General features: G+C 35.3%; 2 protein-coding genes across 16 annotated transcripts; both read left to right on the top strand.

Annotated features, from left to right (window-relative positions):
- Positions 1–1,197: 1,197 nt before the first annotated feature.
- On the top strand, positions 1,198–4,814 carry LOC133693654 (uncharacterized). 3 transcript variants are annotated; one of them, XM_062114913.1, is made up of 3 exons: positions 1,198–1,387; positions 2,311–2,575; positions 2,659–4,814. In XM_062114913.1, exons 2-3 carry the CDS (start codon positions 2,382–2,384, stop codon positions 4,616–4,618), a joined length of 2,154 nt encoding a protein of 717 aa, XP_061970897.1. In that variant the 5' UTR covers positions 1,198–1,387; positions 2,311–2,381; the 3' UTR covers positions 4,619–4,814. The 3 variants fall into 3 exon arrangements, with proteins under 3 accessions (XP_061970897.1, XP_061970896.1, XP_061970895.1); XM_062114912.1 differs by having other exon boundaries at positions 2,226–2,575; XM_062114911.1 differs by having other exon boundaries at positions 2,222–2,575.
- Positions 4,815–7,663: 2,849 nt separating this feature from the next.
- Positions 7,664–13,478, top strand: LOC133693861 (pentatricopeptide repeat-containing protein At1g62590-like). Of its 13 annotated transcripts, none has more exons than XM_062115210.1 (5): positions 7,664–10,124; positions 10,788–10,845; positions 11,541–11,588; positions 11,756–11,935; positions 12,032–13,478. In XM_062115210.1, the coding sequence occupies exon 1, from the start codon at positions 7,868–7,870 to the stop codon at positions 10,043–10,045; it is 2,178 nt and encodes a 725-aa protein (XP_061971194.1). In that variant the 5' UTR covers positions 7,664–7,867; the 3' UTR covers positions 10,046–10,124; positions 10,788–10,845; positions 11,541–11,588; positions 11,756–11,935; positions 12,032–13,478. The 13 variants fall into 13 exon arrangements, with proteins under 13 accessions (XP_061971194.1, XP_061971193.1, XP_061971190.1 ...); XM_062115209.1 differs by having other exon boundaries at positions 11,720–11,935; XM_062115206.1 differs by having other exon boundaries at positions 11,711–11,935.
- Positions 13,479–13,564: the final 86 nt, after the last annotated feature.

Below are 13,564 nucleotides of genomic sequence, written 5' to 3'. Positions count from 1 at the left end.
ATGTATTTTTTTTTTCAGATTGATCCGGGTCAACTTGTATGACCTAAGACCTAGTTACTTAGTCAGGTCAACTCTTGAACCAGATTTAATAACTAGATTTAATAGTGTTGCATTGACATTATCATACCCCTCTCTCTAGATGTTGTTTTTTTAATTCTTATCTTCAAATATAATTAGAAAAAACAAACAATATTTTTTATTTAAAAAACATTAAAAAATATTATTTTAAAAAAATAATTTGATCAAATTATTTAAATTTACCCAAATCAATTCTCATCTAATTTTTTTTAACAACAGCTAGTAAATTCGGGCCGTAGTATAATTTAATAACACTGACATACAAGTATATTATTATTAGAGAGGAGAAAGTAAAAGTTATCCCAACCCAGAAGATATTCCAAATCTTTCTATTTTTATTTAGAATATCCTTCTTTGCAAATCAAAAAGAAGAAGAAGGGGGAAAAAAAGCCTTTGCAGTTTGGATATATAGAGGTCAAACGAAGAAGGGGAAAGGGGCCATGAATTTGATAAAAGAATCCAATCATAGAAAGGGACCCACCAACCAACCAAAACTGCATCCCAAATCATTGAATCTGTACTTTCATTATAGGCACCGAATTCCACCTCTTAACCAGAAAAAATAATAAATAAATAAAAAGGGCTGAAAATCAATTAGGGTCCCTTTTATTTACACATTCGGTCAAATCAACCCCTGCATTTTAAGCCACTTTAAAATTCTTCATCCAGTTAATCATATAGGGAAATCTTAGCATGAGGATTTATTTTTATACATCGCTGTAAAATTAAAAAAATTAGAATGCTGATTTTTTTTATAACAAAATTCTCAGTAACTAAATACTAGAATTTATATATTGAATAATATAAATTTACTTATTCTTCTGTAATTATCTATTTATATGCTGTAATTAAAAACTAAATATGATAGAAGACATCATTATTCATAACATAACACTACTATTTCCATACAATTAATGATATAATTGTATTAATAGGCTCAACAACCCTCCATTGGAAGTAAGAGGATTTTTTAACTTCATAAAAAGTATAGGGACTAATATGACTAATATATAAAGTTTAGATACCATGTAAAGTTTCTTAGCCTGAACAAATCTTCCTTGGCTGACAGCGTAAAACTCTTGAGGTTCCCTGTACTTGGTACTGTCTGTTTTTTTTTTTTTTATCAAAACACAAAAACCCGACACACATGTTCCCTCTCTCTCTCTCTCTCTCTCTCTCTCTATGGTTCTGTTCTGATTGAGAGGCCAGTTTGAATCCAAGTCCTGTTTATACAAGGGTTTTCTTTTTTCTTTTGGGGAATTGAACCAATTTCACAGGTTCTCTCTTCCCTTTTTTATCTGTAATAAAGGTACCGGCTTTCTTTTTATTTTCTCACTATGTTGTTCATGTTATTATTTCAATTCTTTAGGGTTTGTTTATTCTGTGTTTTGTTAAATTTGGTTTTTGTAGACAATTTTGTAATATTTGAGGATAAAGTTTTGAGCTTCATTGTTTATTTGGGGTTCTTGGTGGAAATTGCCGTGTAATGTTTTCTGGGTTTCACTGGAACGTAGAAAGTTAGGGGGTTTTTATTAGTGCTCTAGGAATTGGGTCCTTTAATTTGGTTGAGGCTGGCCAAAAAGATTGAATTTTTATCCCTTTTTGGTATTGCGATTTTGAAATTTCAAAGCTGATGTTGATTGCCAGACTGTTTTCATTGCACCCTACCAATGTTGTTTGATTTAGTAGTTAGTTCCCGCCAATAACAGCTTAGAAAAAGGTTTCATTAGGCAGAATTGAGTGAAATTTTGTTGTTTTGCGTTAACTTGATGTGGTTGGAAGCCTGAACATGAAATCTTTAATCTATTTTATCTGAAAATACTAAAATGTGGTTGGAAGCCTGAACATGTGGTTGGAAGCCTGAATATGAAATCTTTCATTGCACCCTACCAATGTGGTTGGTTGCAGTAAACAAACACACAGCTTTCGTCCATTTGGCTGGTAAGATAGCTGAAAGATGGATTTTTATGACTAATTAAGTTTTTGAAAATCCACTCTGTGTCCATTCGTTACATAGTCATAGGTATTAAAAGATTGCAGAGCTTGCTTTGGTGCTTCTTTTTCCGGTTATCTGTAAATGTGATGTTTTCTCATAATGTATTACATTTTGGGTTTTAATTTCTTACTTATTTGTTGGGTTTAGTCAGGTGATGGCGGAGATAAAAATAATAGCTATTTGTCAGTTGGGTGGTGAATTTGAGACGGATAAGGATGGTACTTTGTCTTATACAGGTGGTGATGCTCATGCTATAGACATTGATGACAAAATCAAATTCGATGATTTCAAGTTGGAGGTGGCTGAGATGTTTAGTTGCAATGTCGATACCATGTCTCTCAAATACTTTCTCCCGGGCAATAAGAAGACTCTCATTACTATCTCTAATGACAAGGACTTAAACCGGATGATAAAATTCCATGGGGATTCTTTCACTGTAGATATTTATGTGATTTTGGAAGATAATTTTCTGCCTGGTGTCTCAAATTTGCCTGCGAGTAGGTAGTATTCTTGATGTCTAACCTAAAAACTTTGGTCATTTTGTTGATCTTTTGGAGTATCTTTACCAATTCTTGATTTTGTAGATCAAGCAGAACAACTCTGTCTGAAGAAGAGCCTCCTATTGATGCACCTCTTGCCGTTCTGGAGGATATCACCCAGCCCGATAACTCACTTTCTGCACCTCTTGATCTTGATGTTGTAGACGATACCAATAATGTTGATGTTCACATTGAAGATCCGCAGATTGATCCACTTGAGATTTCACCCATTCTTCCTCTTCTTGCTTCCAATGATGAGAAACATGCTAAGGGTGCACAGCAATGGCAGAATACTATTACTGGAGTGGGTCAAAGATTTAGAAGTGTTCATGAATTTCGAGAGTCATTGCGTAAATATGCCATTGCACACCAGTTTGCATTTAGATATAAGAAGAATGATAGCCATCGAGTAACTGTTAAATGCAAAGCTGAAGGTTGTCCTTGGAGAATTCATGCATCAAGGTTGTCAACCACCCAACTAATTTGCATAAAGAAGATGAATCCAACTCATACATGTGAAGGGTCGGTGGTGACAACAGGACATCAGGCAACTCGAAGCTGGGTGGCTAGTATTATTAAGGAAAAGTTGAAAGTTTTCCCAAATTACAAGCCCAAGGATATTGTCAATGACATAAAACAAGAATATGGAATCCAACTAAACTACTTCCAGGCATGGCGTGGGAAAGAAATTGCGAAGGAGCAGCTTCAGGGTTCATACAAAGAGGCATATAATCAGTTACCATTTTTCTGTGACAAGCTAATGGAAACAAATCCAGGTAGTCTGGCAACATTCACCACTAAGGATGACTCAAGTTTTGAGGGCCTATTTGTCTCATTCCATGCCTCATTGTATGGTTTTGTTCAAGGTTGCAGGCCTCTTCTTTTTCTTGATAGCTTACCTTTAAATTCAAAGTATCAAGGTACACTGTTAGCAGCAACAGCTGCAGATGGTAATGATAGCGTGTTTCCTGTTGCTTTTGCGGTAGTAGATGCAGAAAGTAATGATAATTGGCACTGGTTTTTACTTCAATTGAAAACTGCACTGTCAACTTCTTGTCCAATAACATTCGTAGCAGACAAACAGAAGGGCTTAAAGGAATCAATTGCTGAGATATTCAAGGGTTCATACCATAGCTATTGCCTACGATATTTGTCTGAGCAACTTATTCAAGACTTGAAGGGGCAGTTTTCTCATGAGGTTAAGCGACTAATGATTGAAGACTTAAATGCTGCCGCCTATGCATATAGGCCTGAAATCTTCCAGAGGTGCATAGAGAGCATTAAAAGTATTTCTCCAGAAGCATATAATTGGATTCTCCAGAGTGAGCCGCAAAATTGGGCGAACTCGTTTTTTCAGGGTGCAAGATACAATTACATGACATCTAACTTGGGAGAGATGTTCTACAGTTGGGTTTCAGATGCACATGAGTTACCAATAACACAGATGGTTGATGTAATACGGGGTAAGATTATGGAGTTGATTTATACAAGGAGAGCAGATTCCAACCAGTGGCTGACAAGATTAACTCCATCCTCAGAGGAAAAGCTAGAGAAGGAAACCTTGAAAGTACATTCCCTTCAGGTGCTATTGTCAGCTGGTAGTACATTTGAGGTTCGTGGTGAATCTGTAGAAGTGGTTGATATCGACCGCTGGGATTGTAGTTGCAAAGAGTGGCAGCTTACTGGTTTTCCTTGTTGCCATGCTCTTGCTGTCATTGGTTGTATTGGCAGGTGTCCGTATGACTATTGTTCAAGATATTTCACAACCGAAAGTTACCGATTGACGTATTTCGAGTCTGTTCACCCTGTAACCAATGTGGACATGCCTGTTGAGAAAGACTCTTCTCAGGTTGTAGTAATTGTAACCCCTCCTCCGACCCGGCGTCCTCCAGGCCGGCCTACCACAAAGAAATATGGGCAAAAGGATGTTGTCAAACGTCAGCTCCAGTGCAGTAGATGCAAGGGTCTTGGGCACAACAAGTCCACTTGCAAAGAGCTTTTGTAGAGTGTTAGAAGAGCTTTTGTAAAGTTTTAGGTGTTCAAGTATTAGCTTCTGTCATGCAATGCAGGTTACCTCTTTCATGATAGGTAACATCAATTTTTTACTTGCTTCACGTTTTCTAACCATACCCAAGACTTTTTAACCTGTATGCCTATTTTCAAAGGCCGTACACTTAGAAATTAGTCAGTGTTTCTTGGCATGGCTTGTGTTTTACATACTTTCAGTTGAAATGCCTTGGAATCTTACTTTCCCGCTACTGACAGTACATTGGCATAATAAGCTAGATAATCCTAAGAGAACAGAGTTCTCATTATCTATGGAGTGCCTATCATAAAAACTGGCTTTGCGTCCCACCATTTTATGCCATCCTTCAAGCCATGGCCAATCCGAGGTGCAGAAAAGATGGATGATAATCACAAAAATCAAAGTGTTTTCTAATGATAACGGAAACCATTTTATTAGATTAAAACCAGAAAACAATATAGTGTGTGTGTGTGTGTGTGATTTTAACAGAACCCCAGATCTCCAATCCTTCACAAAAGCAGAAATTATGAGAAAGAAAAATGAAACTAGCCTGACGGCCTTTTGAAGCTTTAAACCCTGAACTAATAAAGTAATGAACTTTTTCAAGAAAAGATGAAAATTTTAGTGTGGCGACAAGGCAAAGAAATATCCGGTTTTCTATATATTATACATTACACATTATTATTATTCATGCAACTAAAACGTGTGCAATTTTTATTGTTCACAAAAATATTGTTCATTCTTTTATATTTTATTGTTATATATATATATATAAAAGAGCTTAGTCTTTTACTATAACCATAGACACAAGAAAAATTATACATTGAAACAGTGTAAATAAAATTTTATCCTTGTCAAAAAAAATATTATTAAGCCTGAAATTGAGATAAAAATATCTTTTCCAAAAGATATATTCGTCATTGTAAAATTAATTAGAAACAAAATGATTGGATATTTTTTTTATTAGTGTAATAACTATTTTGCCATCAAAAACAAACAAAAAATAATCTTTGGGTGGGGGGCTCTTTTGTCTTTTTAAGAAAAATGAGTCATGCCCTTGGAAGAGAGAGAAAATATATATATATATATATATATATATATATATATATATATATATATATGCATAAAGGGGTTTCTCCGTCTTTTTCTTTCTAAAATAGTAAAATAACAAAATTAACCTTACAACTAAAAAACAAAGGCTATTTGTGAGGGTGTTTTGGTCTTTTCGACTGGTTTTGTAACACCCCACCGCACCCCACTAGCAAGATATTGTCTACTTTAGCCCACAGGCCTCACAAATTTGTTCTTGGCAGCCATGTATGGCCCCAAAACACGTCTTACTAGTCAAGGTGAGTATGCTCATATAAAATCTCTCCCCCCCCAAGTCCTCACTCGCCAACTTGGAGGTTTTCTTCTCCTCATGCAAGAACAAGAGAGAAAACGAAATTACTTGAGGGTATGTTCCTTACCTTTGCTACTTTAATTTATTTCAGTGAATTCTTGCAAAAATCATATCCTCCTTTTCCAATTTCCAGCTTCTTCTCTTTGTTTTTCTCAAGCTCCATAACTCTCTAAGTTTAGCTACTTTAATTTGTTTTCTTGAATATAATCCTCCTAATAACATTCTTTTGATTTAGCTTGAAGAAATGGGAAGAAGATGAAGAAAAGGGGACCAAAAAAATGGTCTCCTTACTGTTTTCCTTTTGCAAAGGACATGGGTTGTCTTTAAAGGAGGAGAGGAGAATATTTGTTTTGATAAAATTATAAAAATATTCTTATTAATGGCTTGTATGTCATCTTCTTCAATTTATTCGATTTCCAGTACTCTTGTAAAGTCTTCTCAAACTCTGATTCTCATTAAATGTTAACCTAAGATCAAGCAATAAGTCTGGAGATTACTTATAAAATTTCAGTCTGATCCAACAATCAAATTGAAATATATCAACGATACCGTAAAACTAGATAATCAGTGTCTTTTATGTCAAAATTTGAATTTCATGCATTAATTTATTTACTTAGATCATCATGAAATTTCCCCTTAATTTATACTTAATAAATTCAAACTACCTCATTTATCACTAATTTGTCAAAATAAGTTTTTTGACCGGGGTTTACATATCTCTTCATTTTTCTTATTCTTTTACCATTGAAACTCGTCACTAGTTTCGCTAACATACGAGTTTTAAACTAAAAATCATAACCCTCATTTCGACTTCAACAATATCTTTAAATTTATTTATGGAGATCATTCTCTCTCTTACATGACACATTTATTATCATTCTCACTGTTTATTCATTTCTTTCGTACTGAATTTTCATTACTCATCGAGACTTCATTACTTCGATTCTATGTTTTTTTTTACATTTATATTTACAACATTTATCAGGTTTAAAATTCTACGATTCATGTAAATATTTTGGAGGAATAATTGTTCTTGTGATTTTTGAGGTTAATTGCATGATAATGGCTTGATTAGTAGAAAAATAGAAGGAATAAATTGATTTGAAACTATGGGTTTTGAGGCTATGCGTGGTTGTCAAGAATAAATCCGTGAAGCCCATGGGTTAAAGCAGACAATATCTTACTGATGGGGTAGGGTGTTACAAATTCAATCAATTTAATTTAGGCTAAATTCAACGTAATTTAGTTTAAAACTCGAATTAGATAAAGAATTAGGTTACAAAATTTTAAAATTAACACTTAAATCAAGTTTAATAACACAGTTAAAAAAATCTTCATGCTCTTAAAATTTATTTTTATATTTTAAAAAATTACTTGCAGCTGAGCGCTAGCCAATGGACTGATAGGGTACTATTCAATCCTAGCAAACCGTCATTTGGATTTCGGGTTTTATAGTAATAGGGTACTATCTCGGGATTATGGACCCAATTGATAAATAATAAGTTTGAGTACTAAAGTAATAAATAGCTAAAATTATGTGGACCAACACTCGGTCTGCCCAAGTGGAACTCTCAGCAAATGGAGAGGAACAAAACCCCCTATAAATCACTTGTCATAAACCATGTCCTTAATTCTAAAGATTTGAGCCAAGGAAGGGCATTCTCAACTGAAACAAGCACAACCGATCGCTTTCAGGTGCTTCCCTTGTCAGGTCAGTCGCACATCAGTACCCCTTGTTCGGTGTTGGTAAAAAGTAACATGCTTTCGCACGATTTTTGCCTTGTTCAACCTTAAAAAGAAACAAACTAATAGTTGTGACGACTACAATGCTCTCTCCTTCAACATTCTTGACGAGAATTCCCAAATGGGTCAATCTAAAAGCATTCATTTCTTCAGTATCTTGCACTAATACCATCCAAATTAACCCAGAAATCAATCAAAACACGCCAAACTTTCCTGATTTTGATGTAAAGATTCAATCTTTGAGGAATAAATTGTACCCTGATAACTTAATTGAGGTTTTGAAAAGCACCTGTGATGTTAACTCTGCTGTTAAGATATTCAAATGGGCTGCCCTTCAAAGAAAGTTTAACCACACTGCTGATACTTATTATTGGATAATTTTCAAGCTGGGTATGGCTGGCAATGCTGAGGAAATGGAGGGGTTTTGTCAAAATATGGTAAAAGAGAGGTGCACAGGTGAAGAAGATGTTCTTGTTTCATTGGTTGATGCTTTTGTTAGAAATTGTAGGCTTAATGAAGCAATGCGTGTTCTTTTTAATATGAATTTGGCTGGTATTAAGCCTTCAATTGATGTGTTTAATTTTGTTTTGGGTGCTCTTGTTGAAGAGAAGAGAGGGTTTCAAGATGTGGTTTTTGTTTATAAGGAGATGGTGAAAGCAGGAGTGCCACCTAGCATTGATACTTTGAATTATTTGCTGGAGGTTTTGTTTGAGACAGATAGGGTTGATTCTGCTTTGGATCAATATAGGAGAATAAACAAGAAAGGGTGCCGTCCTGATGGTAAGACTTTTGAGATAGTAATAAAAGGTCTCATCGCCAATGATAGAGTTGATGATTCAGTTTCCATTTTGCATGAGATGTTGGAACTCGGATGCCTGCCTGAACTAAGTTTTTATAGAACTACAATACCTTTGTTTTGTAGGGAAGATAGACTGGAAGAGGGGATTAGGCTGTTCAGGAAGATGAAAGAATCTAATTTTACCCCGGATTCTTTTATTTATGGAGCTTTGATACAGTGTTTGTGCAAGCAGCTTAGATTGGATGAGGCAGTAAACCTTCTTGAAGAGATGATGGAAAGTCAGTTGGAAGGTGATAATAATGTTTTCGTGGATGTTGTAAATGGATTTTGTAAATTAGGGAAGACTAATGAAGCTGTTAAACTCTTGGAAGATAAACATGTGCTTGAAACTTCTCCACATAATGCATTGCTCAGATGTTGTTGTGATGCTGATAAATTTCTCATGGCTAAAGGTCTCCTTGAGAAGATGTCTGAGAGAAATATTGATGATTGCGATTCTTGGAACATTCTTATCAGATGGCTTTGTGAGAGGGAGGAAATGGTGAAAGCATACGAACTTCTAGGCAGAATGATTATATCTTCTTTGATTCCTGACTATGCCACATATTCTGCTCTTGTTGCTGGCAACTGTAGGTTAAGCAAGTATGAAGATGCTCTGCAGCTATTTCTTCAGCTTCATGCCAAGTGCTGGATTTTAGATCCTGCTTCTTACTCTGAGCTAATTGAAGGACTATGCAGGGGTGAAAAGTATCTAGAGGCTGTTAAAGTATTTTGCTACATGTCTGAGAACAGATGTTCTCTTCAGTCTTTGCCATTTATTATGCTTATCAAGGGTATTTGTGACATGGGAATGATTGGTGAAGCTGTCAGGCTACAATCGTTGGCTTATAACTCTGGTACTTCTTGTGTCAATGCTACATATAATTATGTAATGCTCAGATTGTCTAAATCAGAGCAGGGAAGACATGTGCTAGCCTTTCTCTCACGAATGTTGGTTCAGGGTGGCAATCTTAATACAGAAGCATATTGCATTTTGATACAGAGCTTGATTGCACAAAATCGAATAAAGGATTGCTCTATGTTTCTCAATGTGATGGTTAATAAGGGTTTAGTACCTGATTCAGACACATTATATAATCTACTGTCATGTTTGGCCAAGCATTCTCAGTTGTACTTGATTTCGGTTTCACTTGATAAACTTGCTTCTGACTGTGAAGTTCTAGATTCAGCCATGTATAACATACTTATTAATGGCATGTGGAAAGAGGGCAATAAAAATGATGCTCGTCGACTGTTAGACTTGATGTTGGAGAAGGGTTGGGTCCCAGATGCTATGACCCATGGGTTGTTGATTGGCTCTGCTGATATGGAGGAAAAGGGTGAGGGGATGTTGGCATATGTTGATCTTAGCACCAAAGATGGCGTTGGTGACATACTAGCTGAGGGATTGGGGGAAACATGAATCTGCTTTCTGAGTTTTGGAAAGATAGAAGATCTCAATTTCTTACTCATTGCCAAGTCCAAATGGTCAACCTGCAAAGGTAATTTTGTCTTTGTGATGCGATTCTTATTGTCTTTCTCAGATCTTTTATTCTTTATTTGGTTGTTGTATTTTCTAATTCCATATTATTCAATTTCTGCATGTAAAATCTCCTAAAAATTCTTCATTTAGATTACATAGCTTGAACTGCTGACTCTATCAATCACAAATGTGGATCGTTATGTTCATCATCTTCTTCTTCTTGACAATAAAATTTTTACTTTTTCATTAGTAACTAGATAGCATGTAGACTTTCTTGAAGCAAATACTATAAATTGGGCAGTTAGTTGTATCGTTTCCTGGTAGGAAACTTGTGGCATTTTCTACGCTCTTCCATCCTCATGAACATCACCTTTACTATTTCTTGGCTGGATCCGATGCCATTGAATCCTCATGAACATCACCTTTACTATTTCTTGGCTGGATCCGATGCCATTGACACCCACAGTTGCTGAAACTTGCTGACCTTAATTAATGAAGTTAACACATAAACAGCACCTTATGTTCTAAACAACAACTTGGAATCAATCTGCATTTGCATTTTTTCACGCATATTAACTGTAATGCAACCTTGGTTCTGACTGTTGGCTAGCAAAACATGACAAGGGCAATATTTGCATGTGATAGATAGACTAGTCAGTATGGGTTGTTTTGAAGTTTTCAGGTGGCTTGGAACTTAAAGGTGACTGTAAACTGGAGAGATGATGGGTCTTCCAGGCCAGGTGACAATGTCATTCTTTAGGTTTTTGCTTTTGCTTTGAACGAAAAGAAGTGAGTTTCTCCAGTTTTCCCAGAATTATTGCTTGGTGAGATCATGCTTTTTTTTCTGAGACTTCTCTGTGACAATAAATATTAGTCAGTTCCGGCTTCTAAGGCCTGTTGTATGCGTGATTTGGTGATTCTTTACTCAGCCAAACTTTTGAGGCCATTTGGATGCCTCATTTGAAGATTCTTTACCAGATTTCTTTTTCTAATTTCATTTGAATTTATGTGCTATTTTGGGAGTTTTAACCTATGTTTTTTAATTACTTAAGTAATGTTCTTATGGGTTTGAAGGAGGCTTTGAAGGTCCCATTTTCTCTTTGGTTGTTTTTTAGTCATTTGATTGTTTTGGCTTCTTCAATTCTTACTACCACTTTTTTCCTATTCTCATTGCTCCATCTTTTCTCCTCTCCTGTGCCTCTATATGCAAGTCTTTTTCCATTTTTAAAATGCTTTCTAGGCTTTATGGTCATTTTATTTTGTAATTGCCTTGCCTCTTTCTCTCCATTATCATGCCGTTATTAAGATGTGTTAGTGATTGAGAGGAAGGTGATTGTTTAAATTTTTATTAAACAAATTATATATTCATTTGCCTGTATATGCGTGTTTCTTTCCGGTGCATGTTTGACTAACTAATTTTGTTTTCATGGCTCAGGTTGTTAGGTGCATCACTGTTGTGATTTTGCTGGCTCTGTCAACAGAGGTACATGATGTTCTCTTTGATGCTTGGTTCGGATCCTGTTAATACCATCATTCATTTCTGCATAATTTTGTCATTAGCTGCCCAAAACATTAATTCAGGCACCTTCCGAGGACTAATTGCAGCTATTCCAGTTGTTGGACTGCTAATACTCAGGGACCCCTTTGCAGTAGCATTGCAGATGGTGCAAGAACTAAAACCTCAGTTCGTTAGCCTTAGTAGACAACAGAGGGAATTGCTCGACTTCCTGATTTATCGTCCAGTAGGATGAAATCTTCTACTGACATGTCTGATGCTTTTGGCAGTTGTGTTCGTTTTTGTTACTTTTTTCGGATGCATTTTTCTTTCAGGTAATCTTAATTTACCTTTCATAACTAAGTTATGTTATGCTTTTGTTATTCCAATTATTGTTTACTTATTTGTCGCATGTCTTCCCCTATATGCAGCGTGAGGAATTGAGGCTTGCTTTATGTTCGAAAGAGAATGAGGCAGTTTACTGAACTTGATCAATATGGTTGATCCCTTTCTATTTGGCACTGCATACCATGAGGCTACTGAATCTTTGCTTGTGTTCTGGATGTTTGCAGGTTCTTGAATTCGTATGGCATGGGGCATGGATGATGTTTGCTTGCTTCAACTGAGCTACGTCAAAAACCTTCATTTTTCTTCTTGTGTTTCGGTGTTATTAACATAGCCTGGCATTTCCCTTCAGCAATGAAGAGTGAAATGCCAAGGCTTTTTTTACTTTATTCCTCGAAAAAAATTGACCTTTTTTTTTTAATTTCAATTTTTTTTTAATTAAATTTTTTTTTCAATTTCATCATTTAATATTATATTATTATATATTGGATTTTATAATTTATTTCGATGGAGTTATTCCGATCTCATGATCTGAATCACGAGTTTTGCGGGTTAGCCGTGTTGACTTGAGTCATTTTTTAATTAAATTATTTTTCAATTTCATCATTCAACATTGAGTTAATTGAAAATTGAGCTTCATAATTGTTTTTTAATTACTTTTTATGAGATTATCACAATCTTATAATCGGGTTCGCGAGTTTTACAAATTAGCTAAGTTGACTAGGGTTTTTTTGCTTTTTTTTTCGAATTTTTTTTTAATTTCATATTTTAACATTGTGTTGATTAGAAATTGAACTTTATAATTTTTCTTGATTTGTTTTATATAGAGTTATCCTGGTCTCCTAACTCGGATTTAGCGGATTGATCTGGATTGATTTAGGTTATTTTTTTGTTTATTTTTTTATTTGATTTTTTTTAATTTTATTCTTTAATATTGGATTGATTAAGAAGATTATTAAAAATTAAATTTTATAATTTATTTTAGTTTGTATTTTATAAAGTTATTCCGGTCTCATGATTTAGATAATAAATTGGTCTTGTAATGGAGGCAATGATACAGGACGGATATTTTGGTCTTGTGCTTTAGAGTAGTAGCATATGAACTAGCCTTGTGTGTGTGTTGAACAGGAAACTATCTGTCTGAGTTTTGAGCTGTTGAAAGATGTTTGAGATTTGTCAAATCATTAAGTATGAGCGTTGAGAGTCTATATGGATGCAATCACTGAATGCGGCTTGTTAATGTGTTGGTTTGCCAAGTAATTAGAGTAGCTTCCCTCTCTGGTTGGGACCTTAATTAGGGTGGCATCTAAATTGATCGACTGAATGTGAGCAACATTCATCTCAGTGAAGCGCTAACCCTCCCAGAATAGCTCACTGGCAAGAGGAAGATGTTAGAGGAAACAGGCATCGGTGTTGTTGGTACATACAGCTCACTGAAAGAGAAGCCAAATCAACGATCATCCCAAGTGATTTTTGTAAAGAAGGTAGCCTTTAGGCTGTTATTAATGGATTAAATAACATCGATGCCTCCCATCCCTTCAATGTCCAGGATTCGAGCCTCTACTTTGTACCAAAAAAAAGACTTGCTGCATTCTCTCTGTTTCCGGTATTTGATCTGT

Source organism: Populus nigra, chromosome 5, assembly GCF_951802175.1.
Source record: "Populus nigra chromosome 5, ddPopNigr1.1, whole genome shotgun sequence".
In the NCBI taxonomy this organism is placed as follows: Eukaryota; Viridiplantae; Streptophyta; class Magnoliopsida; order Malpighiales; family Salicaceae; genus Populus; species Populus nigra.
Note: the sequence above shows the minus strand (reverse complement) of the source record. Positions and strands in the feature narration are given on the sequence as shown.